This window comes from Drosophila eugracilis, unplaced genomic scaffold, assembly GCF_018153835.1.
Source record: "Drosophila eugracilis isolate 14026-0451.02 unplaced genomic scaffold, ASM1815383v1 contig_2154, whole genome shotgun sequence".
In the NCBI taxonomy this organism is placed as follows: Eukaryota; Metazoa; Arthropoda; class Insecta; order Diptera; family Drosophilidae; genus Drosophila; species Drosophila eugracilis.
The window spans coordinates 4,317,820-4,345,292 of record NW_024573038.1 but is presented as its reverse complement, the minus strand read 5'-3'; the positions used below and the strand labels follow the sequence as shown (position 1 = coordinate 4,345,292).

The 27,473-nt window shown below is 41.5% G+C and overlaps 5 protein-coding genes and 1 long non-coding RNA gene across 8 annotated transcripts; 3 read left to right on the top strand and 3 right to left on the bottom strand.

The window, feature by feature from the left end:
* Positions 1-142: 142 nt before the first annotated feature.
* Positions 143-3,556, bottom strand: LOC108114632 (AFG3-like protein 2). Its single transcript, XM_017225698.2, has 4 exons — positions 3,217-3,556; positions 2,648-3,153; positions 2,036-2,431; positions 143-1,980 (listed from the first exon to the last, which is right to left on the bottom strand). The coding sequence occupies exons 1-4, from the start codon at positions 3,298-3,300 to the stop codon at positions 486-488; spliced, it is 2,481 nt and encodes an 826-aa protein (XP_017081187.1). The 5' UTR covers positions 3,301-3,556; the 3' UTR covers positions 143-485.
* Positions 3,557-3,944: 388 nt separating this feature from the next.
* LOC108114048 lies at positions 3,945-5,301 on the top strand. Of its 3 annotated transcripts, none has more exons than XM_017224798.2 (4): positions 3,945-4,232; positions 4,300-4,542; positions 4,602-4,792; positions 4,851-5,301. In XM_017224798.2, exons 1-4 carry the CDS (start codon positions 3,993-3,995, stop codon positions 5,140-5,142), a joined length of 966 nt encoding a protein of 321 aa, XP_017080287.1. In that variant the 5' UTR covers positions 3,945-3,992; the 3' UTR covers positions 5,143-5,301. The 3 variants fall into 3 exon arrangements, with proteins under 3 accessions (XP_017080287.1, XP_017080288.1, XP_017080286.1); XM_017224799.2 differs by having other exon boundaries at positions 3,945-4,250; positions 4,435-4,542; XM_017224797.2 differs by having other exon boundaries at positions 3,945-4,250.
* A 489-nt stretch (positions 5,302-5,790) lies between these two features.
* Positions 5,791-6,210, top strand: LOC108114092. Its single transcript, XR_001772734.2, has 2 exons — positions 5,791-6,014; positions 6,079-6,210. It is a non-coding gene; the product is annotated as an uncharacterized LOC108114092 (long non-coding RNA).
* Positions 6,211-6,554: 344 nt separating this feature from the next.
* Positions 6,555-7,400, bottom strand: LOC108114057 (histone-like protein 18C). Its single transcript, XM_017224811.1, has 2 exons — positions 6,980-7,400; positions 6,555-6,916 (listed from the first exon to the last, which is right to left on the bottom strand). The coding sequence occupies exons 1-2, from the start codon at positions 7,190-7,192 to the stop codon at positions 6,677-6,679; spliced, it is 453 nt and encodes a 150-aa protein (XP_017080300.1). The 5' UTR covers positions 7,193-7,400; the 3' UTR covers positions 6,555-6,676.
* A 6,241-nt stretch (positions 7,401-13,641) lies between these two features.
* LOC108114041 lies at positions 13,642-14,837 on the bottom strand. Its single transcript, XM_017224789.1, has one exon. The coding sequence runs from the start codon at positions 14,676-14,678 to the stop codon at positions 14,049-14,051; it is 630 nt and encodes a 209-aa protein (XP_017080278.1). The 5' UTR covers positions 14,679-14,837; the 3' UTR covers positions 13,642-14,048.
* Positions 14,838-26,522: 11,685 nt separating this feature from the next.
* LOC108114062 lies at positions 26,523-27,223 on the top strand. Its single transcript, XM_017224815.1, has one exon. It carries the CDS (start codon positions 26,691-26,693, stop codon positions 27,024-27,026), a length of 336 nt encoding a protein of 111 aa, XP_017080304.1. The 5' UTR covers positions 26,523-26,690; the 3' UTR covers positions 27,027-27,223.
* Positions 27,224-27,473: the final 250 nt, after the last annotated feature.

Genomic DNA, 27,473 nt, shown 5'->3' with positions numbered 1-27,473 from the left:
TATTATATGCATTTCAGGTTTCAGACTTATAATCTTTTTTGTTCCTACGTGTTATTAATTTAAACTTTTCAGTTTTCCAAAAGTTATGGAAATTTCCAAAAATGTATAACCATTCACCGTAAAAATAAAACTATAAATCTTCTTCGACTTCAAAACATCGTTTAATTTCGTTTTCCCACACTAACAGGTTTGAAAATACGGCATACGGGAAATTTAGTACGGGCTAGCGCTTATTTGCTCAACACTGGAACGAGGTATCCATGGGGCTATCTTAAAAATATTCAAAAACAATGATGAACGCGTCGTGGAGAACTGGTACTCCAGAAGGTCTAGGAACTCCTTGAGCCCTCTCAATGTGCCACAGGTCGGGGTTTTCTCCGTTCCGCGTTGAGGGACTACAACAAAAACAAAGAGATGTCGGCACCCTCGAACTACCTCACCAAAACTCCCCATCCACCCAAGACCATGACCATCAAAGACCTGGCCTAACTGCTCTGGGCAGTTACTGGTTTGGTGGGCGGTGGAGTGGGCGTGCCAGAGTCTAGGGGCTCTGGGCGCTCCTTTTCCTTGTTCCAGCTTTTAAGGCCTTCGGGCAGAGTGGTGTCCTCTTCAAAGGAGCCGGTACCCTCAACGAACTCCTCGTAGGTGGACTTCTCCTTGAATGGTCGGGGTCCCAGCAGCTCGATCATATCATCGCGACTGAGAACCTCGTTTTGCAGCAGTCTTTCCGCCACTTTTTGCACATCCTCTTTGTGCTTGGTCAAGAGACTAGTGGTGGCCTCATGGGCGCACTTGATAATAGACCGCACCTCGCCGTCGATTAGCTGGGCAGTGTCTTCTGAGTAGGGCTTGCTGAAGACCGGATCACCAGCCTGGCCCACATCGAAGCTAACCTGTCCGACCTTCTCGTTCATGCCGAAACGCACCACCTGGGAGTAGGCAATGTCGGTGATCTTCTTCAAATCATCCTGAGCACCAGTGGTAATGCGATTGAAGAACAGCTCTTCGGCCACACGGCCACCGAGGGTCATGCACATGCGATCGAACAGCTGCTCCTTGGACAGCAAATAGTGATCTTTAGGCAGATACTGGGCGTAGCCAAGACCTTTACCGCGAGGGATTATTGATACCTTAAGCAGGGGATCAGCGTGCTCCAGGAACCAACCGGCCACTGCATGGCCAGCTTCGTGGTGTGCCACCGTTCGCTTTTCCTCTGGGGCCAGGACATTGGTCTTCTTCTCCATGCCAGCAATGACACGTTCAATGGCCTGCTCAAAGTGCTTCAGAATAATCGAATCCTTGGAGTCGCGGGCAGCGATCAAAGCAGCTTCATTACACACGTTGGCTATATCGGCACCTGTGAAACCAGGCGTCAGAGCCGCCATCTTCCTGCTCAGCTCATTCTTGTCTAGCGATGTCTTCAGGTTGCCCAGATGCACCTTGAAGATGCTCGCCCGGCCCTTAATGTCCGGAGCTGGGACATAAATCTGTCGATCGAAGCGACCCGGCCGCATAAGGGCCTTGTCGAGAATATCTACACGGTTAGTGGCCGCCAGCACCACCACATTCGTTGTTGTATTAAAACCATCCATCTCAACCAGAAGTTGGTTGAGGGTATTCTCCTGCTCAGAGTGGCCGCCGAAGGTCTTTCCTCCACGTTTCCGACCCACAGCGTCGATTTCGTCAATAAATAGGATGCAGGGTGCATGCTTGCGGGCCATGGCGAACATGTCACGAACACGCGAAGGTCCCACGCCCACAAACATCTCGAGAAACTCTGAGCCGGACACGGTTATGAAGGGCACATTAGCTTCGCCGGCGGTGGCCTTGGCCAGAAGCGTTTTACCCGTGCCGGGTGGGCCGGTTAGCATGGCCCCCTTTGGTATCTTGGCGCCGAGATCTATATACTGCTGCGGGTTCTTCAGGAAGTTCACGAACTCCATGATCTCGATCTTGGCCTCCTCGCAACCGGCAACATCCCTGTAATTAAAGTGTGTTACTTTTAAGAATGCAGATCATAGTGCATCGAACTTACTTGAAACCCACTCCAATCTCGGTGGGATTGGTCAACTTAGCGGTGGACTGCATGACGCCTCCAAAGAGGCCGCCACCCTTACGTCCTCGGCCACCACCCATCATATCCGCCGACTTGCGCATCATATAAACCAAAAAGCCGATGATAAGCAGTGTGGGCAGCAAACCCGTTAAACTGGCAGCTTCCACCTCGTTGCGGTAGATCACGGGCACAAAGTTAATGGACTCCGTTCCCTGCTCCGTCTGGGCTGTCTCAAGATTCCGCTCGAAGCTATCCACACTGCCAATGTTGAACCACAAGACACCACTACCGCTGTTGCTGTTCTGCTGAAGACGCACGCGCACCCATTTCTTGTTGACCACCTCCAGCTTTTCCACTACGCCCTTCGATAGGTAGCTATTTATTGGTAGGGGACAAGAAGGAAACGATTAGTAGTTCCCTGTATTTGGATAACATTCGTATTAGATCGTGTCTTTTACAGAATATGTTGGTCAGATTGGAACTTTAAAACTCAAACTTAAATAACTCACTGGAAATCAAAGAGCATATGGAATGAACCATGAGAGCATTCAAAAGGAAAGTGTTCTTTAAATATGTATTTCTTAACCTCACCTATTGACGAACTCCTTCCATGAGATCTCCTTGTAGCCCATTTCGAAGAAGGCAAACGAACCTACCAGAACCACGGCTCCGATGGCGCCTAAAAGGATCCACCGCTCCCTATCCCCGCCGCCACCGGACTCTCCTAAAGGCCTTCCTCCCGGCGTACTGCCTGTCCTTCCCGCCGGTCCCCTGGAGCTATTACTGAACATGCCGAAATTCCAGTCCGATTTGGATTCAGCTTGGGATCGGGAGGGATTAGCCGAGGCGGGTGACGATGTGCTGGGCTTCTCCGAGGCGGATTTACTTGAGCCCGAAGGGGACTTCTTGTCGCCGGCAGTTCCTTTCGGTTGGCCAGAGGTCTTGCCACCGGCTTCGAAATATTTCTCGAAACCCTTTGGGGGCTTCTTGCAGAGCAGCTGGATTTGTTTGACGACATAGCGGAGCAGGGGAGATAGCTCCATGGGCAGTATGTAAACACCGACACCCGTCGCACCTGTCGGGGATGTGCGTTGTACCTGAAGGTAGAAAATGATGGGCTTTTATTTTTGATTCCCCGTAAATTTCATCCGTAAAGTCACCTTTCCCGTTAGCGAACCTGCCGTATAGTTGCGCCGCATCATTCCGGCCATCGTTTTGGCTGAGCTAAGCAGCCGGAACGCCATGACTACGGCGGTTTTACGGTTTTCGCGCTAGGTTATCCAACGATCGGTCGCCCGGATTGCGTGGCCACCGCCTCCAAGCACTTTACACTGACACAATTTTGGTCTCGAAATATTGTGTATATTTCGAACGGACACCGAAAGTTGCCGCCTCGCACACCGTGTTTCGTTTGGAATTTTCTCGGTTTTTCTTGCAAATGATTTTGGCTGAAAACGTTCTTATTTATTACGCGGAGCGGTGCGCGATTGTGAAATAGGGTTGTCGAAAATACCCAATATATCGATAGTTATACTCTAAATTTTCAGATTTTTATCTGCCCATCGCAGACGCAAACCTTGGTTAGAAAATTTGCTAAGGCTTATCCGCGATTCTATCCATGAAATGTTTAGCTTATGTTATAGCTTGTTTCCACTGGTACATATATTTTTTGGGTCTGTTACTATTTCTACACAGAGAGTAAAATGTTTTATTTCTATTTTTTTAATAATTAATTACAAATTTGCATTAATTTGCCAAAATATGTCATTGTAAAATCCACATTCTTAGGCGCTTTTTACCAATTCCTTTCTCATTTATGTTTTTATAATTTATATACAAATTTCAATCTCAGTCGAAAGAGTTTGCTGTCTTAAAAAACTCCCAGCATTATACCATTTACATAGTTTTGAGGTGACACGAATATTCTAGATCTAAAATGCCAGAGTCAGATCATCAGATGGAGGAACCTAAAGATAGGAGGCCACTTTCTCTTCTGGACTTGCCGATCGAGGTCATGGAGAAGGTCTTACCGCATTTGGGGATAGAGGGCCATACATTAGTTCGTTCGGCATCGACAGCGTTGAAAGAGTTGAGCAATGCTTATATATTGCGCCAGCACAAGTGTTTCGAGGCAGCTTATCAGGAGAAAATGGGGGAGAGTGACGGAAGCCGACGTGTAAGGATCATGCTGCAGGTGGGTTTATCCTAAGCACTTCTTAAGTTTACATTCCATTTATCCTTAGGTAATGCGGCATTCTACTAGTTACTTCAACTATGAAAACTTCGAGTCGGACCTCGCTCTGTGTCTGAACTCCTTCCATGAGTGGCGCAACTTGTTCTTCTCGGAAACTAAACAGCTTTGCATTTTTATTGTTCAGTTTCTGTCACGCCTTGAACGACCATTAACTACGGTCTGTGCTAAGGAGAACACGGAAGTTAGGGTCAGACGCCTTCAATATACAATGACGCTGTTCGACCTTCTGCGAGTGAGTAACTGTTTTGGTTTCTCTTTAGTTTACCATTTCATATGATTTTGTCCTCGCAGAAGTTCCAAAATTTTCAACTGAAAGGGTTTGGGATGAGCCTGTTCCACTGGAATGTGCAGGTGGAGCTCGGCAAGACCTTCTTCGGAATCGTAGACGAAAGCCACCGGCTTGTAGATCACAAAAGACGCATCGACTTCATGGCTATTCTTGTAGAGATGCTCTTCCACGACTCGAACAATAAAAACTTTTGGTAAGCATATTTGTAAGTATTTAATATATAATAGTAAGAGTTTTCACCTTCCCTGAAGCGGACAGAAGGTTACGGAGGATACCCTTTATACCTTTGGTGTCCTACCTCAGTCTAAGTCGAATCAAAATCCTCGGCTACTGCTGAAGTTCATAGTGCACGCTGACCACAGTGTAATCGGTGTCCTGCATGATGTTATCACCGGCACGGGCGATCCTAGCAAGTCGCTTTATCTGCTTCCTCTATCGGGCTGTACCATTCGCCTGGAGCTCAAAGGCCAGCGAGGACCCAAAATTGTCTATTATAGTGACATGAGCGTTAATATTTTGGGACATGATGATCTAGAAGTGTAGCTTCAGGGAGGCATGGATTAGATATAATAGGCTATTGCCAGAAAGGTTCAAATACTTTCCAGATATTCATATATTTTTACGAATGGAAAACATTTGTACAGCTTAAGTACTCATTTGACCAGAAAATATGTTTATAAATTACAACTATAACTGCTGTAATGAGATTTTCGACAGCTTTCTACTAATTTAGGGGTCTGTGTAATAGTTAGCAACCAGTTTTAGGCAGAACAAAAGGTATTAAAAATATTAGGCGGATAACATTGGCGGAGATTACGACGGGATTAAGCTTGGGCCATGATAATAAGCCCAAAAATACTGACTTACAGATAATAACAATATAGTTAGCGTCTTATTAAAGGGCGTTATCTGGTCAAAGACTGATTTATGTTAATCTTGCTAGGTCATTCGGTCATTATCTTTTAATTGCATGATATCAGCAAAGGTTTTAGGTTAAGTATTCAATATTCTAAGATATGATTAACAAATCTATATACCCCAATCGCCCTATCTGACTATATAGAGAAGGGAAAAAATTCGCTTAAGAGAAATGTCTCTTTTCAGTGCATTTCGATTTCCATACGACTCTCTCCGAGCTGTCGCGATATTGGAAAATGAATTTGACTGAGCTAAGAGAGAGATTTTCTCGGCTCGACCTTTCTAGCTCGATCATTCGTTCTGGTGTTCTTGAGAGGGAAGAACGTTATTTTTCCGGCCATTAATCGAAAAAGCATATTCAAGATGATGACCTACGCGAACAGCAAGCCACTCATAATTGCAGTTAATTTGTTCGTTGTAATAGCCGGCTGTATTTTGTTACTAATCTACCATTGTAATAATAAAGGTGATCGCTAAGAACTAAGGCGTGATGCAAGGTAAATTATATCTTAGAGACTGGCGACTTTTTGTGGCTTGAATGTATTTGTCTTACTTTTTCAGAGACTGTTTTCCCGGTGCCTCACAAAGTCAACCACACATCGTCGCCCATCAATTACAAGCTATAAACTTAATTCAATGTTACAGCCCAGAAATATAATACGATCGAGTTACGAATAAAATGAATTGATCAACGATCGTGTTTGTATTTATGTAATTCTACAGTTTTCTTTTCTTACAAAATCGTTGAATCGGTGAGGTAGGTCGCATTTCTAAGATAATGAAAATATATACAAAGTTCAGGTATCAATATTTGCCTAATTATACCCCTTACTCGTAGAGTAAAAGGGTATAGTAGATTCGTTGAAAAGTATGTAACAGGAGGAAGCCCTTCCGACCCTATAAAGTATATATATTTTTGATCAGGATGTGGCGTCTATAATATTACTATGAATACACTAACGTGTATCTTATAGTCGTGGCACTCGACGATAGCGACTCTTCTTGTTTTATATTAGTAGTAAGATAAGGTTTAGCTATTTCAATAAAGAATAATGCATTTATTTTGCGTAGTTTGCCTAGATCTAGCATAGATTTACCCTCAATCTGGCTAAGATAAGTTTAATTTTAGATGCTTATTATGTCCGAAAATTGAATGGAACTATTGAATAGAACATGAGCTATTCTTGGGAGGAGATTCTTTCTTGGGATTCGTCAACCTCTTCTTGGGCTTCGGCTTAGCATTCCTTTTCTTGGTCTTTGAAGCGTTTGGCTTGTCGGCTCCTTTCTTGGGCTTTCTGCTTCTTGTCTTTGGACAAGTCATAACCATTGTTTGAGGCTCTATTATTGGAATTTCCTCAATAATGTCATTATCGCCCTCATCAACAAATTGAACTGGCCTCTGTGGGGAGTAGTAATGGTTCAGATAAGTAATGGTTAAGTAAGCAATATTAAAACTAGTTACCTCGCAGTACTTATTACGTTGATCGACAGACATCTTGTGCCATCGATCTGCAGCAACATCTGATATCACCTTGTCGGTCCAACGATCGGAATAGCATTTATCAAATTCCCGCAAGAAGTTGACGTACGCTGATACCGTCAAGTCGTTCTCACGCGCGGCAAGCAATTCCAAATATCCATCGAACGACTCATCTTTTTTATCGCCAGACTTCATGCTGGAGGTCTTCGGCTTGACCTGCTTCCTAGTTGGCTTTGGTTTTAAGGGAGCTCCCGGGAGCTTGTATACGAAAATTGAAATTTTTACACAAAAATTTGTTAAAAATTAGAAAAGGTTGTTTTCTACAGTTCGATCAGTTTTTTCGTAATAAAATAGATGAGTCCCTTACAAAAGCGTGTAATAAACTGAAAATTTTGTCGAAGTGAACTCAGCAAAATGAAGTTTGGATTTGAAATATATTTCTTTGGCTATTACAATCAAGGTTTTTCAAAAGATATTCTTTTAAAGGGAAAATTTTTGAATGTTATGCCTAGGTTACCCATAGCCTACCCACTCTTTCCACTGACATTCGTGTCGATTGGTCTTTAATTTGGATGTGACAGCGAAATGGGAGGCGAGTTGAGGGAGGAGCTGGCAACGAGTGCCGGCCTTTTAAGCGATAATTAAAATGCATCAATTTATGGCCGAGCACCGTGCGATGTGCGAACAATAATAGCCATTTAATAAATACTCTCAATCAATGCCTCACGCCCTGCCCCACCGTCTCTCACCATCTCTCCACCCCTCCAGCTCGCCCAAATAATGAAAAGAATTGGGGGCACAAAATATTTGCTTAATTAAAGTAATTATGGTTTCATATTTCATGCGCCGCGAACCTGTAGCTGTTGTCCAGGAGTCCAAGCCGAGGTCCGGTCGGTAATTACGTTTTGTCATAAATTTAACATTTATTTTAAAATGTCATTAAGTGCTTAACATGCTGTCCCTGTCTGGCTTCGCTACCGCTCTCTCTCTCTCTTCTCTTCGCTCTTGCCTTATTTTAAGCATTGGATTACACACTTTCTTGATGGCTTGGCATCATTCAAGTGGCCAAAAAGAAAGTACTAACAAATGCGCAGTTGCAGCCAGTGATGGGCATAGTTATGAGTACTTTAGATATATTTTTTATAAAAATATTTAAAGACTGATTTTAGCTTTTAAAGTTGTAGAGTTTCTGAATAAACATCCGAAGCTTTATTCCAAAATTGAAGTTAACTTAACTAGGAAAGAATGTGAATAATTCATATATTTTTGTAAGCTAAAATATCAAACATCTTTAAATCAAATAAATTGATTAAATATCATTAAATTTTATATATTAAACATTGCTATATTTTACTAACATATTAACCTAAGTGGCCATCATAAATTCTATAGTTCGTGCTTCCAAGGCACAGCTATATCATTTATAATTTGTTTGTTAAATATTAAGTTAATATAACTTCCATCTCTGGCTGTTCCGGATCCATGGACACATGCAGATAGATATGTCTGCAGATGAATGTGGCATGCAACAAAGGAAGGAGCATAAAAAATGAGTGCAGGAGAAGTGGTATGTGGAATGTGACAAGAGAATCCAACACCAAAATGAATAATGTAAATACGCCAAGTGTACAAAGTTTTAATTGTTATCATGTTTTGTTTGAGCGTTTCTCCCCCTCCCTCTCGTAAGTGTCTTTGTGTTGTAAGTGTGTGCGTGTGTGTGTGTGGCACTCACGCCTGCTGCCAAGATGCATCCATTTACGCCTGGCCAAGTTCTACGTTGCGCATACGACACATTGGTCTGGGATCTGCAGTTGGCTGAGTGGCCTGCGGCAGCAGCAAAGTTTTCATTTTGCATATGCGCCTCGAGGCTCTCTCTGCCATTTTCACAACCCAAAAACTCAGATCGAGGGGCTGGGTTTTAATCCACGTTTTATTCCTTCACATATAAACTACTTTTTAAATCAAACTCTTTCGTCTGGGGGATTTTCTGGCAGATTGCGAAACCCATTCGTCTGGCTTCATTTAAGTTTGTTTTTTATTATTGTTTTATAATTTTATTAGTTGGAATTAAGTTATATTTTGTTTGTGGAATTGAGAAGCATTAAAAGTGATTTTACCTCTAAGTTATTCTAGATTTTTGATTCGATTTAATGATAAAGTTACTTCCAAATATCCTTTAGTTTAAGCAATCGTCAAAGGTTCTCTTAATTCCCTTATAAATCAAACTCCCTCAATCAAAAACGTTTTCCTAACTTAATTTAACTTCATATTTTCCCTGTTTTAATTTCTTCCACACAATATTACCTACAATTTGCTTGCTTATACTGGGCAATTTTTCGTCCACTTGATAGCTTCAATTATTTAAAGTTTTCTTTAATTTCGAAACGTTTTGCTTCGGCCATTTAAGGCATTTATGGCCATTAAAGTTTAAAAATGTTTCACTTGCAGTTGATTTGCATAAATATTTAAACTTGTTTAGCTTGCATAAGCATTTTTGCCTCTGACTTTTGCCATGAATATCCAGCATCCTGTGGCTTTTGCCGTATTTGTTTGGCACAAATTTTAAGTGATTTATGCTGGCCGCAATTGGGCTGACCAATAAATACGGTACGTATACGCACCGTAAGCCATGAAAAATGCAGGGAACATGGTGTTTTGGCTATCTCCATTTGGGCATGCATATTTATTTGCCAACATTTACTTATGCCGCATTTGAGGCAACTCAAAGGCAGATTTCCAGACAAAGTTGCTAGCCATAAGGACGCACATGAGCTATCAGTTTGTATCCGTGTGTGTGATTATGTGTGTGTTTGTGTTGCCAACAACAACAACAACAACAACAAGAGAAGCACTTGAAAGTTTTCCGAATCGGCTTCGACTTCGGCTTCGGCTTCTTCAGCCTTCTGTTTACTCGAGCACTTATTTATTTGATAATAATTCCAGGGTTTCTTCTTCCAAAACAAACTATTTGCGTTGGCCTTTCTGGGGAAGTCTTACCGAAGACCAACGACTGGCTGGCCAACTCTTTTGTCTAAATAAATAATCAAAATGTCATAACAAGTGGCGTGCAAGAAGGGGAAAGGCGCGGTGTGCGGCGGTAGAAGTAGAATGCATCTCATCTGGCCAGCATGTATCTGCAATGTTTATGCAAATTCCGTGCAGCCACTCCTTGAGATCCTTGAGGGCATGCCGAGCTCGTGCTCCTGATTACGGATATATACGCACGCAGCCAGATCGACTCGACTCCCCCAGGATGCATCAGTGCAATATAAATATTTTACATAGATTTTACATAGCTGATTGAAGTCCGTGTGCATATGCTAAGCCAGCCTCATCCTCATGCTCATCCTCTCCCGCCTGCCCGACTGCTCTCCTGTAACTCATGCTGTGAAATTATCCTCTGCATGGCAATCATATCAAATCAAATTTAAAGTGCCCCTCACCAGGCACAGTGGGCCCGTCGCTCTGACAGATTCTTAAAGCCCTCACCTAGGATTGGGATGCTTTAATAATTGTTCATTGTAAGTTATGGTAGAGTCCTTTATGGCTCAAATTGTGGTTGTTAATTAAAATAGATCTTGATGAGCAGCTTTCCTCTCATTAGTTATTTATTTTCTAATTAGCTTTGGCAGAAAATCATTTTATTTTAGGTATCAATTTCATATCTTAGGAAGGCTTTGTATTAATCAAACTTTAATACATATTTGATTAATGAAAAGTGTTTGTATTTTATTGAAAATATATAATTAATCGGAATGGTATTTAGTCTTTACAATTCGATGATTTTAGTTCTAGCCCAAGCAACACACATGTTCTAAGCAGTTTCTACAAAAAGAAAAAATATCTTCACTGAAAAGAAACCAATTCACAATCGATCAATGCTTTTCCTTAAATTCCTTCCTCAAAAAAGATGTATAATAATAAATTCCAGTTCATTTTTAAGTACCTTTCTGTTCCCTCTAGCAAAAACAGCAACGGCTACTTAAATATTTATATAAAAACTTATCAAGCCTCCGACTGCTATTACTGACTGGCTGTTAACTTAAAGAGTTCGCTAAATAAATATTTAGCATTCAAGAAATCAGCTTAATTTAACGTTGGATACGTTTTCTAGGAAGTCTGATGTTTGCAGGGTATTCCGGTAGCCATAAAGAGACACAAACCCTTATCTTGTTTCCCATTAGCACAAGTTATTAAAAGTTATTTAACAATAATCAGGAATCATTTTCATAAGAAGGAATAATAATAAGTAAGCGTAAGAAGAAGGAGAAAAAGTTCCTGTTCTATCCACCATCCAAGAAGAGCCGCACTCATCCCGAATCCAACCCATAGTTCGCACTTTGGCGAAATACCGACCAGCAGTATGCTAATATAGCTCAACATTTGCATACAAAGGCGTAAGCCTAATTGAACCAGCTGTGATTGGAATGGCCTCCAAAAACCACCCGTTGGCGTGGGGAGGGGGTAGGTGGTCTGACCCACAATGCGGGTGGGCATTAGTGGTGACGGCGGGGCAATTAATAGCTAATTTAGAGTCGATGTTAAAAAGGCAACATTATTTATGATTATTTGTTTATTGCTTGCGGGTCGTTTGCCGTTTTCCACCTGAACGAATTAATGCCCCATCCATCGAACCACCAACATCACAAGCACCTCCAACCACCCACCCGCCTACACTTACACACATGTAAGGGAAAGCCGCTGGCAGCATTTAGCTGCAATAGACAGCCATTTTGTGGTGTTGCCTCGGCGATAAAGTAATAGCTGCTATTTGGGTTTATGACACACACACACACACGTAAACATGCCCAAATAAACACACACAAAGACACACTTGGACTCACGGGGAAGCTACATGTGTTTTTCAAAAATTTTCTCTGCTTCCGGCAGACACAAATACAGCCATAGACATAGACATAGCCATAGCCATAGACGCTGGGCTGCCTTTGTTGTTCTTTTCCGCCAAGCCAAAAGCAGAAGCAGAAGCCAAAGGCAAAGCTGCAGATGGTTGCACGGCCAAAAATTGCCTTCTATTTTTAAAAATTAATATTCAGGGGGGTTTAGAATAGAAACTAATGTCGATTAATGGTACTGCTTCGGTTCAAAGAGGAAAATTATCTGCATGCATTAATGGCTCAAAAAACATACCAAAAAGAGTAAGTCTTACAAAAATGTGTTTATTTAACATGGAAAAATATTAAAAACAATTTTGTTGCGAATTAAGCAACCCTCTATGCATAGTTCGATAGTTAGAAGGGGTTTAGTGGTTTGTTTCGTATTATTTTCTTAGCAAAATCGCATCAGATTATGTTTAATAATTTATATATTTTGTAATAAATTTCTTTCCCTTATATTTTCATATTAATAATGTTTGTTTGTTCTAAAAACTTATAAATATTTTAAATACATAACTGAGAGTACGTTGTCGTGTTAACTTTTCAAACTTTGACAGTTTCCAAATCAGCTTGATGGGTCTCGAATAAAACAGAAATTTCCCTCTGTGTAAGGCTCTTAAGAGGGCAGTGAGAATAGGTGGGCGTGGCGAGGCGTCATTTTGTCTGCGGTTAGATGCGCGTACGTTTTCATGTTTTGTTCGCGTTTCTTTTCTCTCGGCTCCCCGCTCTTTATGCTCTTGTTAAGTTTTATTTTGTATTTTTCCCTTTTGATTTTTGTTTTTGTTTTGTTTTGTTTTGTAACACAGTCATGTGAATTTTTTTCCGCGTTGGCTTCGGCTGTTGCGCTGCCGTGTTTTTCGCGATTCGGCGTTGTTGCGGTTGCAGCACGTCTGAACGTGTTTATGGCGCGCATATCCGCAAATATGCAATCAGACCATAATCTACTTAATGTCTTTTTCGCCGGGAGGTGGGCGGGTCCACCGCTCTCGTGAAAAAAATTACAAAAAAAAGAACGAAAAACTCAACAAAAAACGAGCGCATTGTGAATGAAGTAATGCAGTTTGCCACATTCCGGCCAACGAACACACACGTGCTGCGCGTATTTATGGCCAAAAGCAAAGGACACGGCACATTAACCGAAATTAGGCTGTCACTTTTTGGCCATTCGCGTATTAGCTTCAAAAATGAAGTTAAAAGTGCGTGTTCTCGTTGCCTTTTCATTATCAAGACTTTTGTTGCCTGCTTTTTGGCGCCCACCGAAGCGAGCAATGCTTTGAAGTCCTTGGCAAGGATATAAGTTACATATGTAATTGGCGGGCACAACTTTCAGGGGAGAGCGAAATTAAGCCTAAGGTTAACATTTGACATTCACATTTAATACCAGAAAATATAGAATGGGAAAGAAGGTTTAAAGGTTAAAGAGTTATGGTAAAAATATATGGATTACAAATTTATTTTGAAATATTTCTACTGGAATTATTCTTTAAATTGAATTTCTATGCAGAAGTTATCTACCTTAAATCCCCTATAATAGGACAAGTTAAAGTAAACTGTTAGGCCTTCTCTGCTAATTGTACCCAAGTCATACCCCGAAGAAGCATCTTCTTCGAAGGAGCTTCCACCGTTTTCCCCACTTTGACTTTAATTTATACAACCTTTTAGCTAATTTTAAAGACAAGTTGGAACACAAAAGCCTGAAGGACACAAAAAGCGGGCAAAACAAAAAGACGCCTGCAAAATATTTTGCCGTAGACAACATTAGATATTGTTTTGAGCTGTACAGACATGGGCTGGCATTTTAGTTTTAGTTTCTGCTTCTGTTTCTGGTTGGAGTTGGAGTTTTGTTTCTGGTTCTGCAACTGCTCCGGTTTCTGTTTCTGTTTCTGTTGCCGTTTCTTTTGCTTTTGCTATTATTGTTATTGGGGGATGGCTGACAGTCTCCGACTGGCCTGTTATTGTTGGCCTGGCGCACAATGCGGCCATAAAAAGCTGGCAAAGGCAAACAATTGAAACAATAAAATGGCTTTAAGGAGGGGTATTCGGTGCAGAAGTAGATAAAGGCAATTAGTGGCGGACTGCAGTTTACTCAAAGTTTTGAATCGGAACCAGATCAGATAGCGGCTGGGGATTGTGATTTTGCAGGATACGATCTCTTCTCACTTGGCGTTGAACAGAGCCTTAACTGTCTCGTCGGTGGTGTCGATGATCAGTTTGTAGTAGCCGGAACGACGAAGAAGTCGCTCTTCATCCTCGGCCACGCCGTAGATGTCCTCGATGGGCATTAGGATCTCCGATTCGTTGGGCAGGATCAGCTTGCGGGCATCCTTGCGAAACATGGCCACAGCCTTGACCATGTTCGTGTGTGCCCTGGCATAATGTGAGAACGTAAGAACCTTGCGTTTCGCCGAGATCTTCGATTGGATGCGATCGAGCCGGGCTATCAGGCGTAGCAAGATAAATCGGGCATAGCGATCCTTGATCTCCAGCAAGGACATCTCACCATTATTATCGAGTGCTGGGCGCAGATACACGCTCAGTATGATAGACACAAAAATTGCATTGATCGCGAATATCACCAGGAGCATTGCCAGCTGGAAGTAATCGAAATCCTGCGAGAGCGCCTCCGCCAAATGTTTCCAGTACATCAGGTCGTAGTGATGCATCTTCCACTGATAGTGTAGATAGGCTGTTACTGCCATGCCCATTCCGCTGTAGAATGCTATATAGGGGTAGTTCATGAAGAAGAACTCGCTTAACTGCCCTCGCAGCTTTTGGCAGAACTCCATAATGTCCTGTGGGTCCAGTGTCTCCTATTCTGTGCGAGGGTCCTAGTTGGTGGCAGATGAATCCGACTGGGGTTCGAATTTTCGTTACGGGCAATTTTGGTGCGGATGTTCCGAAACGTTGAGCGTTACTTTGAGTCTTCTGGCGGGTCTACTAAGTTGGGAGTATGGTAAAGCATAAATGAGTTTTCAAGTACTAATTGATCCTTTAGTGCGGTTTTTTGGTCCTGATTAGTATTTATTAAGGGCTTATTATATTATGTTTAGAGAGCCCTAATGACATATTTTGTAAATATAGGCAATAAAAGTAAATATAAAAGAAGGTCTGGGAGTTATTTTCTATCTACTAAAGCTATGTGTAAATATTGTTGTTAAACGCAATCAGAAATTCTACATTTTATGTTTAGCTCTTAAGTTTCGTCTAAGCTCCAACAAATTGCATAATGAGTTGCATTTCTTCTTTGAGTGGTTTTTAGCAAAGCTAAAGAAGTTGTTCAAACAGTTTTTTAAAATGAACACCCTTTAAAATAACTTTTAATTACCAACTATATTTATTTTATATTTTTTTTATCATTATTTAAACTGTTAATATAGTTTAAAACTTAATTGAGAGCTTAGCGGACAGTATAAGAGCTTTTTTAAAGTATTTTTACCCTGCAACCTGGTTATTGTGGATTTCAAACCAGTTGGCAGCTCGACAAGGAATGAACGAACATGTTGGGACGGAAGGGTTTGAGCTTTTTGTAAGGGTGTCTGTAAGGTTTGAGTTATTTTTGGCATCACTCACACAAATTCAGACATTCCCCTGTGACATGCAACATGTTTTTGGCTGCCACAACTGACTTGGAACCGCCCACGACCGCAACTCGAACTTGTGTTCGAAGTTCCTTAAAGTTTTTGGACTGCGTTTTGTTCTACTTTGTTCGTTTTTTGTAAGCTGCAGGCCCCGAAAATAGTGAAAATATTCAGGTCCTTGTTGGGCGACAACATTTCGCTATCTCAGCTAACTTTTCCCCCCAACGGCACACCTCTCCTCTCTCCTCTGCTCATTCATATCAACCTTAACCGATTTTGAGACGTTGATAAGGCAGTGAAAAAGAAAAACCAAAAACCATTGCATACTTCTGAGCGCAATGCAATTTTCCGTGTTCCTTGGTTTTCTTTTTCGCTTTTCTGTTTTTTATCCCCCTTTTTCGTTCTTCCGTTCTTTGTGCTGTGCACTTATTATTGTCTCTTTTCGGTTGACTTTTTGCGCCGAGGCCAAAGTGCATGCAAAACTGCATTTTGTAGACAAGCCGAAAACCGAAAACTGCCAGCCAAAACGGAAATATTCAAAAATTGTTGGCGGAGTGGGTGGAGGTGGGTGGTGGTGGGTGCTGGTGGGTGTTTGGCGGCCTATCTGACAGAGCTCGTCCTTTCCCTCCTCTGTATGTCTGTGAGAGAGTGTGTGTGCCAGTGCGCGCTAATAAAAACGTAAAATTTAATGGTTACGGAAGGCACTAAAAAACAGGCTCACCGACAGCACCCAAGTCGTTGTTGCGCCTCTGTTGGTCTGCACTCGGAAAAAGTTTTTTCTTGGTGGGTTTTTTTAAATTTATAATAATTATGATTAGATAATATTTGCATTATGAAATGGAAGAAAGAGTTAAAGTGTTTTTTGGACTTAAACTTAACTAATTGGTCAAGTAATTTAGGTTCAAAATCAAAAGATATTTAAGCTTAAAAAATTACTGGTATATATAAATAATAATTAAAAAGTATTCAATGTCTCGTAAGAGTTTTTAAAGTCTCTTGATTTTATATAATCTTGATCAACTTCACAATTAAAACAAGAAGAAACGCTAGAGTCGAGTGCCGAGACCCGTTACTGTTTTACATTCAAATACATTCTTAAAGCACGAAATGGTCAAAAATTTCCTTGAGTGCATCTGCAGTTGCCGCTGCACTAGTAGTAGTGCAGTCAGTGGTCTTCGGCTGTGTGAGTAGTGGCGCTGGCGATAACCAAGCAACGAACCACAACCGCATCAAGGAGCGCGGGGAAAACCATTCGATGGGCAAAACTGTAACTACGCCAACCGCGCCGTCCTTGCCGCTCTGCCACCACGACCCTGACTACCCATCCACCCCGCCATTGCCCACCGCCGACGCAGTGGAGCGCCCATCCGTGCACGTCAAACGCAGACAACTTGAAAAATGTAGAGACAGCGCCGCAGTATAGTTGAAACACGCCAAAAAATATGCAAAAGTAAAATAAAACAGGCGGCAGACACAGCGCAGGGACAGACAAACGCATTTGGGCCCGTCGAAAAGCAGGCCCAAACCAGGTCCGCTGCCAACTACCAACTTCCAACGACCATCGCCCAACGTTCGACAGTCGAGGGTCGAGGTTCGACATTTGCCGTTAAAGGTTTTTCGTTGTTGCTGTTTACACTCGATGTACTCATCTCCGCCAAAATGGATACCAGTGGGGTATATTTAGTTAGTTGGTCATGTTTGAGCTATGAAATTTAGTATTATTAAACTATAAACTATATATTTTATTTATACTTAAATATTTTACTACTTTTTTAAGTGTGGGGATCTTTTTAGGTTTTCTATGTGTACATATTAATAAGGAAGCAAAACATACCAGGAGTTTAATATTATCGACTTTAAATCCTTAAATAGGTAATTTTACATTATTAAATATAATGTCAGAAACCATAACTAGAGAATGCTGCGTTTTACTGATAGTTTACCAGTATTCAAGATTCGACGTTGCTCCTTTATGCTTTCTGAAAGTGCTGACATTTCGTCCTATATGTTTTAAAAGTTTCGTCTTGGAAATGGACATATAATCTTTCCCAATCTAAGGTATAATAATCAAAAATGTACTTACAGATACCTACATTAAAGATTCGTCAACTTTTTTTGGATTAAGCTAGCTAAGTTAGTTAAATCGATAATCATAGAAAATGTGTTAATTAACTGATGTAAAATTTACGGAAATTGGTAATCATAAGCAAAAATCAAGTCCTGTTTATTAATCTCATAAAAGAAAAGGCCTAAAGTAGCCTGCTTACGTAGCCAAACAATAGGCCATAAATTAAATAAGGTTAAGATAATGCTTGCAGCTACCTTACACCTTATACCTTATTAGTATTAAAACAGGCAGCTTGCCTTGGGATTAATGTCACTGTTTTGGGATTAACTAAATAGATTGGAAAAGATAAACTGTGTATGTGAGCTGAAAAGGAAAGGAAAGTTGGCAACAATGCTTGTAATTATTACGCTGCTGTTATCAAAATAATAAATTTAAAAGTATTTTTAAACAAATTCATTGCATGCTAACCTAGATATTAAAATACAAGAAAAGTAGCCATAACTAGTCATTTTCCCTTGTGAAAAGGTGAGTATTTCCAGTTCAGGCACTAAAGATACCAATATCAAAATTCTTTTTTCTCTTCAGAAAGTGCTGCCCCATTTCGTTGACTCATCATTTGGCTTTTTATGTTGCCTGTTGGCATCACTGGTTTCTGGCAACTTTTATTTTGTTTTGCTATTTGGCAGCGCATTGCACAATATTTTGCAGCAGGCAGCAGGCAGTTTTTACCCACTTTTTTGTTGCTCCAAAAGGAGCTTCCACCCTGACGTTTGTCCACTTGACTGTAGTGGGTACTGGGGGAAAGAAAGGAGCAGTAGAATTTTCAGCTGGAGTTGAAAAGTCAGTTGTCGGTGGGATCGAAAGTTATGTGGCCCACTGCTGTTGAATTCAGCGAGGTGTGTGCGTGCGGCAAAGGGCTCCAAAAAGCTAACTGAATGGACAGCAATTTGCGCGGCTAAACGAGTCGACAAAGGCTGTACAGGTTCGATGGGTCCTGTGTCCTTTTTGCCCACGTCCCAATGGTTTGGCAGTCCAGCTACTGTAATTAGGTTTGTCGCTGACCAGGCTCACATGGTATCGAATCGAATCGAATCGAATCGAATGGAATGGAATCGTATCCAAAACGAGTCGAATCGAGTCAAAGTCACCGCGCCACTCGCCCCAAAGTATGCTGTAAATAATTCACAATTGTGCGACGCATTCGAATTTCGCACTCGCACACTCGATGGCGGAAATGTTTGCCTTGTTTACAGCGCAGTGCATAAATTTGCAATTGCACGCATACAGATACTGATGCAATGGTGCGTGCATTTCCGCTGCTCATGCATGTGTGCGTGTGGGTGTGCGAAAAAGGTGGTAGAAGTCCAAAAGGGGGGCGACAGTCAAATTAGGCCTACTCCCGGACTAAAAAGTCCGACAGCAAATTTTCGTAGCTAACAGCATTTTCAAGTTTTATCGTTACGTGTGAGCGGGCGTTTACGGGTTTGGGGTTGCATTCGCGTTTGCTCCTCGGTGTCCTTGGCACAGGCATTGTATTATGCTGCATCCCATCAGCCGGCGCACGCACACACTGAGAGAAATTTGTGTCTCAATACCCTGACTCTCTGAATTCTGAATAGCAGAAATGCGGAAATGTTCTCAATAAAGTGAGTAAACCTAAACTTTTTTCTGCCAAGTTTGGTATATATTTTTGTTAAGTGCAGGCACAAACGCGAGCATGGACGTCGCCTAGCCTTGTCTATTTAGCCGGCTGCATACAAAATGCACATAAATTGTCATGTTCCGAGAGCAGAAGAGGCACTCTGCAGAGGGGAGGAAACGGGGGTACAGGGACACAGGGATAAGGAGAGGCTTTGTGGACTGAGGGGGCGGAGTGGTGGCTCCATGGCCATGTGCCGAGCATATTTATATTGATTTTCGCGCCTGGGATTGGCATTTGGGGGCCATGCGTCGGCCGCCAGCTTGTTGTTATGTACTTTGGCTTTTCAATTTCGGCTCGTTTTCCTCGTTTGCTCGCCCCATTCACTTTTTTTTTATTGTGTTTTGTGGGTGCACAATAAATTGAGCCGAAATTGCATCAGCGAAATTAACAGTTTCATGTACGTTAATAGACTTTTGCAGTGTCCCAGGCCCAGACACAACCCGCAGCCCACAGGCCACAGCCCACCGCCCACAGCTCTCTGCCCACATCCCAGTGGATTGGGTGAGTCTGCTTGTGGCAGTGGTTTGCCGAGACGGGGAAAGTCGGGAGAGCATTGGGCCCATTAGGTTGGGGCTTTTTAATTATGGCCAAAAGAGCGTTTGGTGCCGCTTAAAATGAAATTTTCTCGCCCCACGCGGTTAGCAGTGGCTTAAATAAATCTGTCGGTGAATATTCTCTGCCGTTTGGTGACTGTAGCTTGTTTCTTAATCAGACGATTAAATTTCTGTAATATTTCAATGGGGTATTACGAATGCAACATGAATTTAATAGCGTTGGTAATTATATTTTAACACTTTACCTTTGTTTACGTTTGCAGATGTACAGGAAATAAGTTTCAATTTAAAACAGCTTTTGACCTTTTTACGTTAATCCTTATAGTTTTTTCATTGATTGGATTGTTTATGAAGGAGGAAAAGCTACGAAATAAGTTTAATATTGATGGGTGTTTTATGATTGTCAAGTCAGGAATTATACACCTTCTTTCATAACTATTAACACAAATTAATGAAAAAGTTAAAGTAATACTTTTCTGAAACTAGTAACGAGCTAGTTTAGGCATCTATGCCCTTATTAATTTATTTAACTTTGTACTCATTAGATAGTTAGTTTCTTGATTTCAAATTGGAATCATAGTATTATAGAAAGAAAGTTAAATCATTTAATAATCCTTTCCAAATCTAATTACCTCGCATCCCAAACTAATAACTATCAAGCCAACATGGTCTTGCACTCCTTGATATGTGGAAATATTCCTACCTTGATTTAACTCCCACACAAAGTGCATTTTCATATCGAACTTAAAGTCGTAGAACAAAGCACAAATGGAACTATAAATCATTCGAAACTCATAAAGCAAGAAGTACACACACAATGTGCATTATTATGCTGAATGCAGTTTGGCTCATTAGGTCGCCGGGTTTTGCCGTTTGGGATATTCTGTACCAGGACCAGGCCAACTACCAGGACTCTCATCCATAGCCCGGACTTACGCCCTACGATCCAATTCACTCTCATCCGCTAGTGCAGAATTTTGCATGGGTAATTAATCTGGAGGGATCGGATTGGATGGCTTTACCTCCTGGCCATTAAAAGTATGCAGCTCGGCAATTTCTGAAATTTTAATATGGCAAACGAACTAACAATAAGCAAACCACTTAGTTACTTCTCACAGCCATGGCTAATTTGCTTTGTTCAGCTGCTCCTTTTGCAGCTGGAAAATGGTAATGAAGTTTCCCTTCGTAGCTCGCTTGGCAAAAGCCAAGTTTTGCTAGCCACTTGAAATATGCAAAATTTGTAATAACCTAAAGAAGGAAGTGCCAGGAGATTGAGACTGTGGGCTGACGGGGCAGAAATCCAAAGGACGAGTGAGCGGTGGAGGGAGTGGAAAGGACGAATCCAGGCAGCCAACGCACGCAATCGGCAACGTGTCGCATTTGTAGTTAGACATAATTGTTAATTACCCGAAACCATTACCACATTAAAGGCCATAAAATGCAACACTAATTGCTTTATGCCACCTCGTCGAGGCAGGACAATGCACTGAAAGAAAGTATTAAATAATACGAAGTATTTTGATGGAATACCAAGTATAATTTGCTGAAAAGAAGTTACAAAATGTAAATTTGAAAAATAAAATACAAGTAAAAATAAAATACTTTAGTCTGTTAAATGTTCTTTATCAAAAATGATAAATATTTTATCTGAAATCTGAACTTCTCTCAAAGTTTCTCGCAGTTTATTTGCCTCGAACAGTTTCTATTTGATTATGCAGCTAGTGCTCCTTTGTTATGGTTCTGGTTTGGACTCCGAGTTGGTGTGTGCCGTAACGTAATATGCAGCAGCAACAATAGTTTCGACCTCATCATCATCCTGTGGATCCAGCTCCTTTTTCCAGTACCCCCAACCCCCCGTATTCCTTCGAGAGCTCATGCTCATGCCATGCCAAGCAAACATTGCCCCATTCGGTGGCGGCAGTCATCGTCACCAAAGCTGCACATGCCATATGATTAATATTTCAAAATTACACTGACATGCAAAGTGTCAACTCATTTCGAGAGACGCCGCCGCCGGCAGCACTTGGCACTCCGGCACTCTTGGCACTTTGGCACCCGGGAGTTTGGAGTACGGACTATGGAATACGTACTATTGCCTCCTGCCACGCCCACCTTTCCACACATTTAGAGCACAAAGCGCTGACAATGTGCGAGCAGGCAAGAAAAATGGGGAAAACGTTTTGCTACAATTCACTCACAGGTGGCGCTCAGCCAGAGTGAGTGTGAGAGAGAGCAAATGGTAGGCGTGAAAATCGTGAAATAAGTGAAATATTTATTAGCCCCGGTACATCGCAAGTCACGCGTTCGGGGCACGCGATTAAATTGGTATTACCACGAGAAGAGCAGCTCCATGAAAGGTTACTCAAGTGGGTGTGGCACTGTAATTTAATCGAATTTATAAGCACCTCTATAGGTCTTGATAAACAAGAACACACAATCACAATCCCATTTACTCATGCGCAGCAACCAGTTTCCCACAAAAACAATTGAGGAATTGTATTTTATAGGAGAGTGAGACAATAATGATGATGGGGCAAGGACGAAAAGCAGGAGGCACAGCAGCAGGAGCAGGGCAGGAGCAGGAGTAGCAGCAGCTACATCAATGCCAAGCGTTAATCGATTATGCTTGCTGACTTACATAATTGCATTTTTCCCATCTCGGCAGTTGTGAATGGAAACTAAAAGCACATCGAACCATAATCGAATCAACAATAGTTCTGCCACAAAAAGTTTTTCTATACTCTATACTGATGGTAAAGAAGAGCTTAAAGATTTGTTGAGTAAGCTAAAAGGCTTTAATGTACAAGTTTTTACAAGTTAATGAGGATTAACGAAAACTAACTTCAGAGTCCTCAAACCAATATTAAAAATTCAAACTAACCCAGAACACATCCATTTTAAATTGATATTATATAGTAAGAACCACAAATAGATATTTAAAAGCACATAGTATTCAGAGAGTCAAACAATCAATTACTGACTGTGAAAGTGGTGCATTAATTTCGAGAGTTTCGACCGCAAATCAAAACGTTAATGTAGCATATGCTTCGATTATTTCGATATGCCTATCCTGGGATGATTGGTCTGTCCTTATGGCAACGGAAGGAGCCGGAGCAGAAGCAACCACAACAAGGAGAAAATGGCTTGAAGAGCCATTGAAGTATTTTTAATTGATTTCTCCTTCCGAGCCTTGCCGCACTCACAATTTATCAGCCGTCGTCGTGGTATTGCGGCTTGTCTTGCGTAACTGATCAAAATTGATGCCACTGATTTATATAATCTTGCCCAAACTAATCTCATACAGTAGTTGCCATGAGCCGGCTTGCAATTAACACGATTCAACGCGCATACACAAAGCACCGAAAATGGAAAACGGAAAATGGGAAATGCTAAATGGTAAATGGTAAATACTAAACGGCAAATGGCAATCCCTATACCAATCCCAATCCTTTCGGGTCTGAAATATTGGCCTAGCGATTTGACATATTGCCAACAAAGGAACTCATTATCTGTGCATTAAAATGGGACATGACCCGCTTTGCTTGTTTGCCTTTTCTCTACGCTAGGCCTTACCCCCACCACGGTGTGTGTGTCACGCTTATAAAACACATTTATCATAACTAATCCTTTGGGTTTTCGGCTGCCAGGCCTCCGGATGTGGATCCGGGATCCGCCCCCACAGCCTCTGCCACTCTGCCAGTTTGCCACCACTGCTCTGTCACCGATAACACTTTGAATAATAAATAAATACAAACAAGGACATTTTGGCAAAGGCAACTGCCAGACGGCCAGACAACGCCGGCCGATTTTTAATGCAAACGATTATCATGTAAGGCAATATAAAAATAAATTGCAGCCGCCAACAACAAAATAAAAGAACACAAAAATCAAGAGTAGTGAAAGGACATGGGAAATGGAAGGGATGCTGGCCACATTGGTTCCCTTTGAGTATACACAGAGGAAAACTGTCTAAGAAATGAGTTTTCAAATTGTCAACTTGATATGTTGGCTGAATAAGAAATTAAAAGCCTTAAAGAAATCATTTTATTACTATTTAAATATTTTTTAGGATTATTTCTGATAACCATTAAAATTATAATTATAATCTATTAAAAATAACGATGGAGCAAAATCATAAATTAGTTTTTAAAATGTGTAAAACAGGATAGTTTGATGATAGAATTTCTGAAATATATATTAGACAAACTATTAATATAATTTATAACACCTTAATGTTTTATTTTTAATCAGTTAACATTAAGATTCACTATGTCCCAGGTAAGTTATATACCCATGAAACCCACTCAAATTAACGACTTCTTCTGATGATATTTTCTCTCCGTTTAGCTCCTGTTCCTGATAGGCATCGGAGTCGAGTCGAGGCCCAGCTAGCTGGCAAGGACCCAGCCGGCCGCTAATAACACACAGCCAGGACGACACTTTAGCCCCCAAAAAAGGCGGAGGACAGTCGAGTATCTCCTTCGACTGTGACTCCAACTCCGGCTGAATCGTCAGTTCCAGCTCCAGATTCTGTACATTCCGAGTCTCTCAGATCCTGCTGTTGCTGTTGCCTTTTGGCAGCATTTAAATAAATTTCACACGTACATATAGACCAGCGGTTAGTGTTTGGTAAAGAATGGGAACGGGAACGGGAATGGATGGCCGGAACACACACACACACACATAAAGCTCACAACACAAAGCCCGTTGCTGGCTGTTGCTGTTGGCGACAGCACTTGGCTTGGACTGCCCTGGTAGCCATTAAAGCCAATTGCCCACAAAATCATGCCCGATATCATAATTGCTCTTCGTGGTTTCGATGCCCTGTAATCCCATATCAGATTGTCGGGTATGCATGAATTCTGAAGTCGTTTGAAAAGAAACTTACAGTTTTGTTAGAGCTTAAAAAAAGTTAAATATTGCTTGCTGAAAAAATAAAGTATTTTTGGGTAAAAAGTTGATTAAAATAGTTTCTCTACTACAAATTTGCATTCATAAACTGATATAACGAAATAATATGTATATAGGGTATCTATCAGTCTCATAACCACCGATGTGATGAAATCGATGTTCAGCATCGTTTAGTTAGCGCCAACGGGCAGTGCAATGGTTAAGCGAGTTTGGACGAGCGGACCCCTTGGCTCTTGGCTCATATAAAATATTGTTTATTCAGTCCGAGGGAAACTGGCAGAGAAACGGGTAACGAGGGTCATACGGGGAGAGTAAATCGCAGTAGCGATAAATTTAAACACTTGTTGTAGTTGCTGTTGCAAAATTTATTAGAAACACTTTGTGGTTGTGTTGGTTTTTTGCATGCGTGGCCGCTGCTCCTCCTATTAACGTCTCCCTAGTCAGTTTGCAGTTTTATTGAATTTGCAAAACTAAGCCCATCTATATCTTTCGGAAAAGGGAACGAATATGCATAGATATCGACCATGCGATGTTGCCAAAGGAAGTTCAAAGTGTAAGTGCGGGATACCCATTTCGTTTGTTTTGGCCACTTGAAATCGCGCCAAGTTAATTAACACTAACGGCCCGACCCGAAAGAATGGCCAAACTAAACAAGGATTGCTGGCTGCTCCGCGAGGAGTCCTCGAATGCTAATGAAACGTTCGCTGCATAAATTTAATTGTTTATCTGCCGTCTGAGCTGGCTGAAGGCCAGGACGCGCCAAATGCCTTTTGGCCAGCATCAGCATCAGCATGTGGGGAATGAGACCGAATGGGAACCGGAAACTGAAGTTTTTCGGAGTGGAGGCGAGCATATGGCGTGCACGGGCTGTTTGGCAAGTCATTGGCAATGCCGATGCCACGATGATGACTTTTAAACTTTCTATTAAACTATAACAGCGATGATAGATGAATAATAAAAGCGCCAAATACATAATAAAAAAGTTTGGTTTGGCTTTTCCTGCCAGTTTGAGGCCCATCAGCAGCGAGCTCCTTTCGCTTCAAATCAGCCAAACATATTTGTTCATAGAAATACACTGAAAAAATTCGGTTTCTATAATAACAACTATTACAAAGCCTACACATAAGATACATAATGCCTTAAAAGGCAACTATGTGGCAGGTAAAAAGGATTCTGAGACCCTTTAAGACTAACTCCTAGTTTTGTCTGTTTCTCGCTTAAAAGCATAAAAGTTAATTTTTCTTAAAAATACAAATATTTTCTTATTTCAGTGCATGAAAGCAAATCCTAGGTTGTGTTCGTGCTGCAGGCGAAGACTGATGCTGCTGCATTTGCGGTGAGAGTGCGTGCCTCGCATAAGTTAGAAACGTTAACCGGCGGCAGGACGAAGGACGAGGCACTCGGGGCGAACTAGCTGGCAGGAGCTGGAGAAACTGAGCCTGGCAGGCAAACTATGGCAGCACAGCAGATCGAACAGATTGATGAGTTGTTGAAAAATGGCAAAGTTAAACAACAATTCCGCTCCCCAGAAGGGGGAGCATGGGAATGACTAACGATGAGCAGAGAGTGCGGCCTTTTGTGCGAAATTTCGCATTTGGTTAGCTCGTCAAGTTCAGGAGAAAGGGAAAACAAGAGCAGGAGTACTGCTTCCCAGGGGAACAATAACGTTAAAGATGAACATAAGTTTGAAAATTAAGAATAAATTATACTGACGTCTTTTATAGCACGACTTTTCCCCAATTTGAAGGTTTGTGCTAGGGGTCTTTGGGAAAGTTGACATTGGGAAAGTAATTTCCATAATAAAAACTAGATTTGATATATAGATTAAAAAGAGAAATGAAGTTATACATTTTTTAAATAGTTTTCAGCCTCCTAACGCAGTTAACCTTGCGTTCAACTTCCAGAACTTTGTATCTGCAAAGAGTTTTGAAATAAAATCCTTTAATCCTATATTTCCTATTTTTATCACCTAAGAACCTTTGACCATGAGTCTGGACTACACAAATTGGATGCTGAATAGGCTGGCGGACTTTTACCACTCGATCTACTTCTACGTGACGCTCTTCTCGCTGGGCTACTGCTACATATTGTTGCAGGCGCGAGAGAGGATGTATCAGATGGACCTGTCCTGGGGGAGGATCACACTGGTCTACAGCTGCGCTGGGATTTTGGTGCTGGTGCTAACCCTGGTGATTTACTACGCCTGGAAGGCCATTGAGCTGATTTGGCGGCAATATTGCATACACAACCGCGTCTATCAACGCACTCGATACCTGTTTAACTTGTACAGAATGCAGCAAGTCGGCGGTAAATCGAAGTAGTCTGGCATTATGATCTGATTAAGCCACGAATTGCTTTCAATAAATTAATCAGTTTGGCTCTAAATGGCAGCAGGGCGGGTGCTGGTGCAGCTTTATGCAAATCGTTTAATCAAAATGTAAATGCAAATGGGAAAAAATTAAAATGTTCTCTCGTCAGAAGTCGCGCAAACAGACATTTTGTAAATATTATTATTACATCCTCAGTTTTTCTTCCTTTTTTTCTGTTTTTGAGTTTTGCATGTGTGTCCATTTATTTATATTTTGTGAGGGGTCGTTTATGATTTTTCTTTTCTTTTTTTGGCTTTTTTTTTACTGCTGCACGGCGATAAATTTGCATTTAAATCACCGCCACCCCCAAACCAATTGGTTGTGTGAGCTGTCCTGGTTTTTCGGGGTTTCTTTCCCTCTAGGAGGAAAACAATGGACCCGGTACCTCATATATATATG

Excerpts from the sequence above, each read along its gene's own strand:
- LOC108114632 (XM_017225698.2), bottom strand. The coding sequence starts at position 3,300 with ATGGCGTTCCGGCTGCTTAGCTCAGCCAAAACGATGGCCGGAATGATG. Across the intron at positions 3,154-3,216 it reads CAGGTTCGCTAACGGGAAAG|GTACAACGCACATCCCCGAC; the intron begins GTGACTTTACGG and ends TTCTACCTTCAG. Across the intron at positions 2,432-2,647 it reads TGGAAGGAGTTCGTCAATAG|CTACCTATCGAAGGGCGTAG; the intron begins GTGAGGTTAAGA and ends ACCAATAAATAG.
- LOC108114048 (XM_017224797.2), top strand. The coding sequence starts at position 3,993 with ATGCCAGAGTCAGATCATCAGATGGAGGAACCTAAAGATAGGAGGCCA. Across the intron at positions 4,543-4,601 it reads CGCTGTTCGACCTTCTGCGA|AAGTTCCAAAATTTTCAACT; the intron begins GTGAGTAACTGT and ends TTGTCCTCGCAG. Across the intron at positions 4,793-4,850 it reads TCGAACAATAAAAACTTTTG|CGGACAGAAGGTTACGGAGG; the intron begins GTAAGCATATTT and ends CCTTCCCTGAAG.
- LOC108114057 (XM_017224811.1), bottom strand. The coding sequence starts at position 7,192 with ATGAAGTCTGGCGATAAAAAAGATGAGTCGTTCGATGGATATTTGGAA. Across the intron at positions 6,917-6,979 it reads AACGTAATAAGTACTGCGAG|AGGCCAGTTCAATTTGTTGA; the intron begins GTAACTAGTTTT and ends TACTCCCCACAG.
- LOC108114041 (XM_017224789.1), bottom strand. The coding sequence starts at position 14,678 with ATGGAGTTCTGCCAAAAGCTGCGAGGGCAGTTAAGCGAGTTCTTCTTC.
- LOC108114062 (XM_017224815.1), top strand. The coding sequence starts at position 26,691 with ATGAGTCTGGACTACACAAATTGGATGCTGAATAGGCTGGCGGACTTT.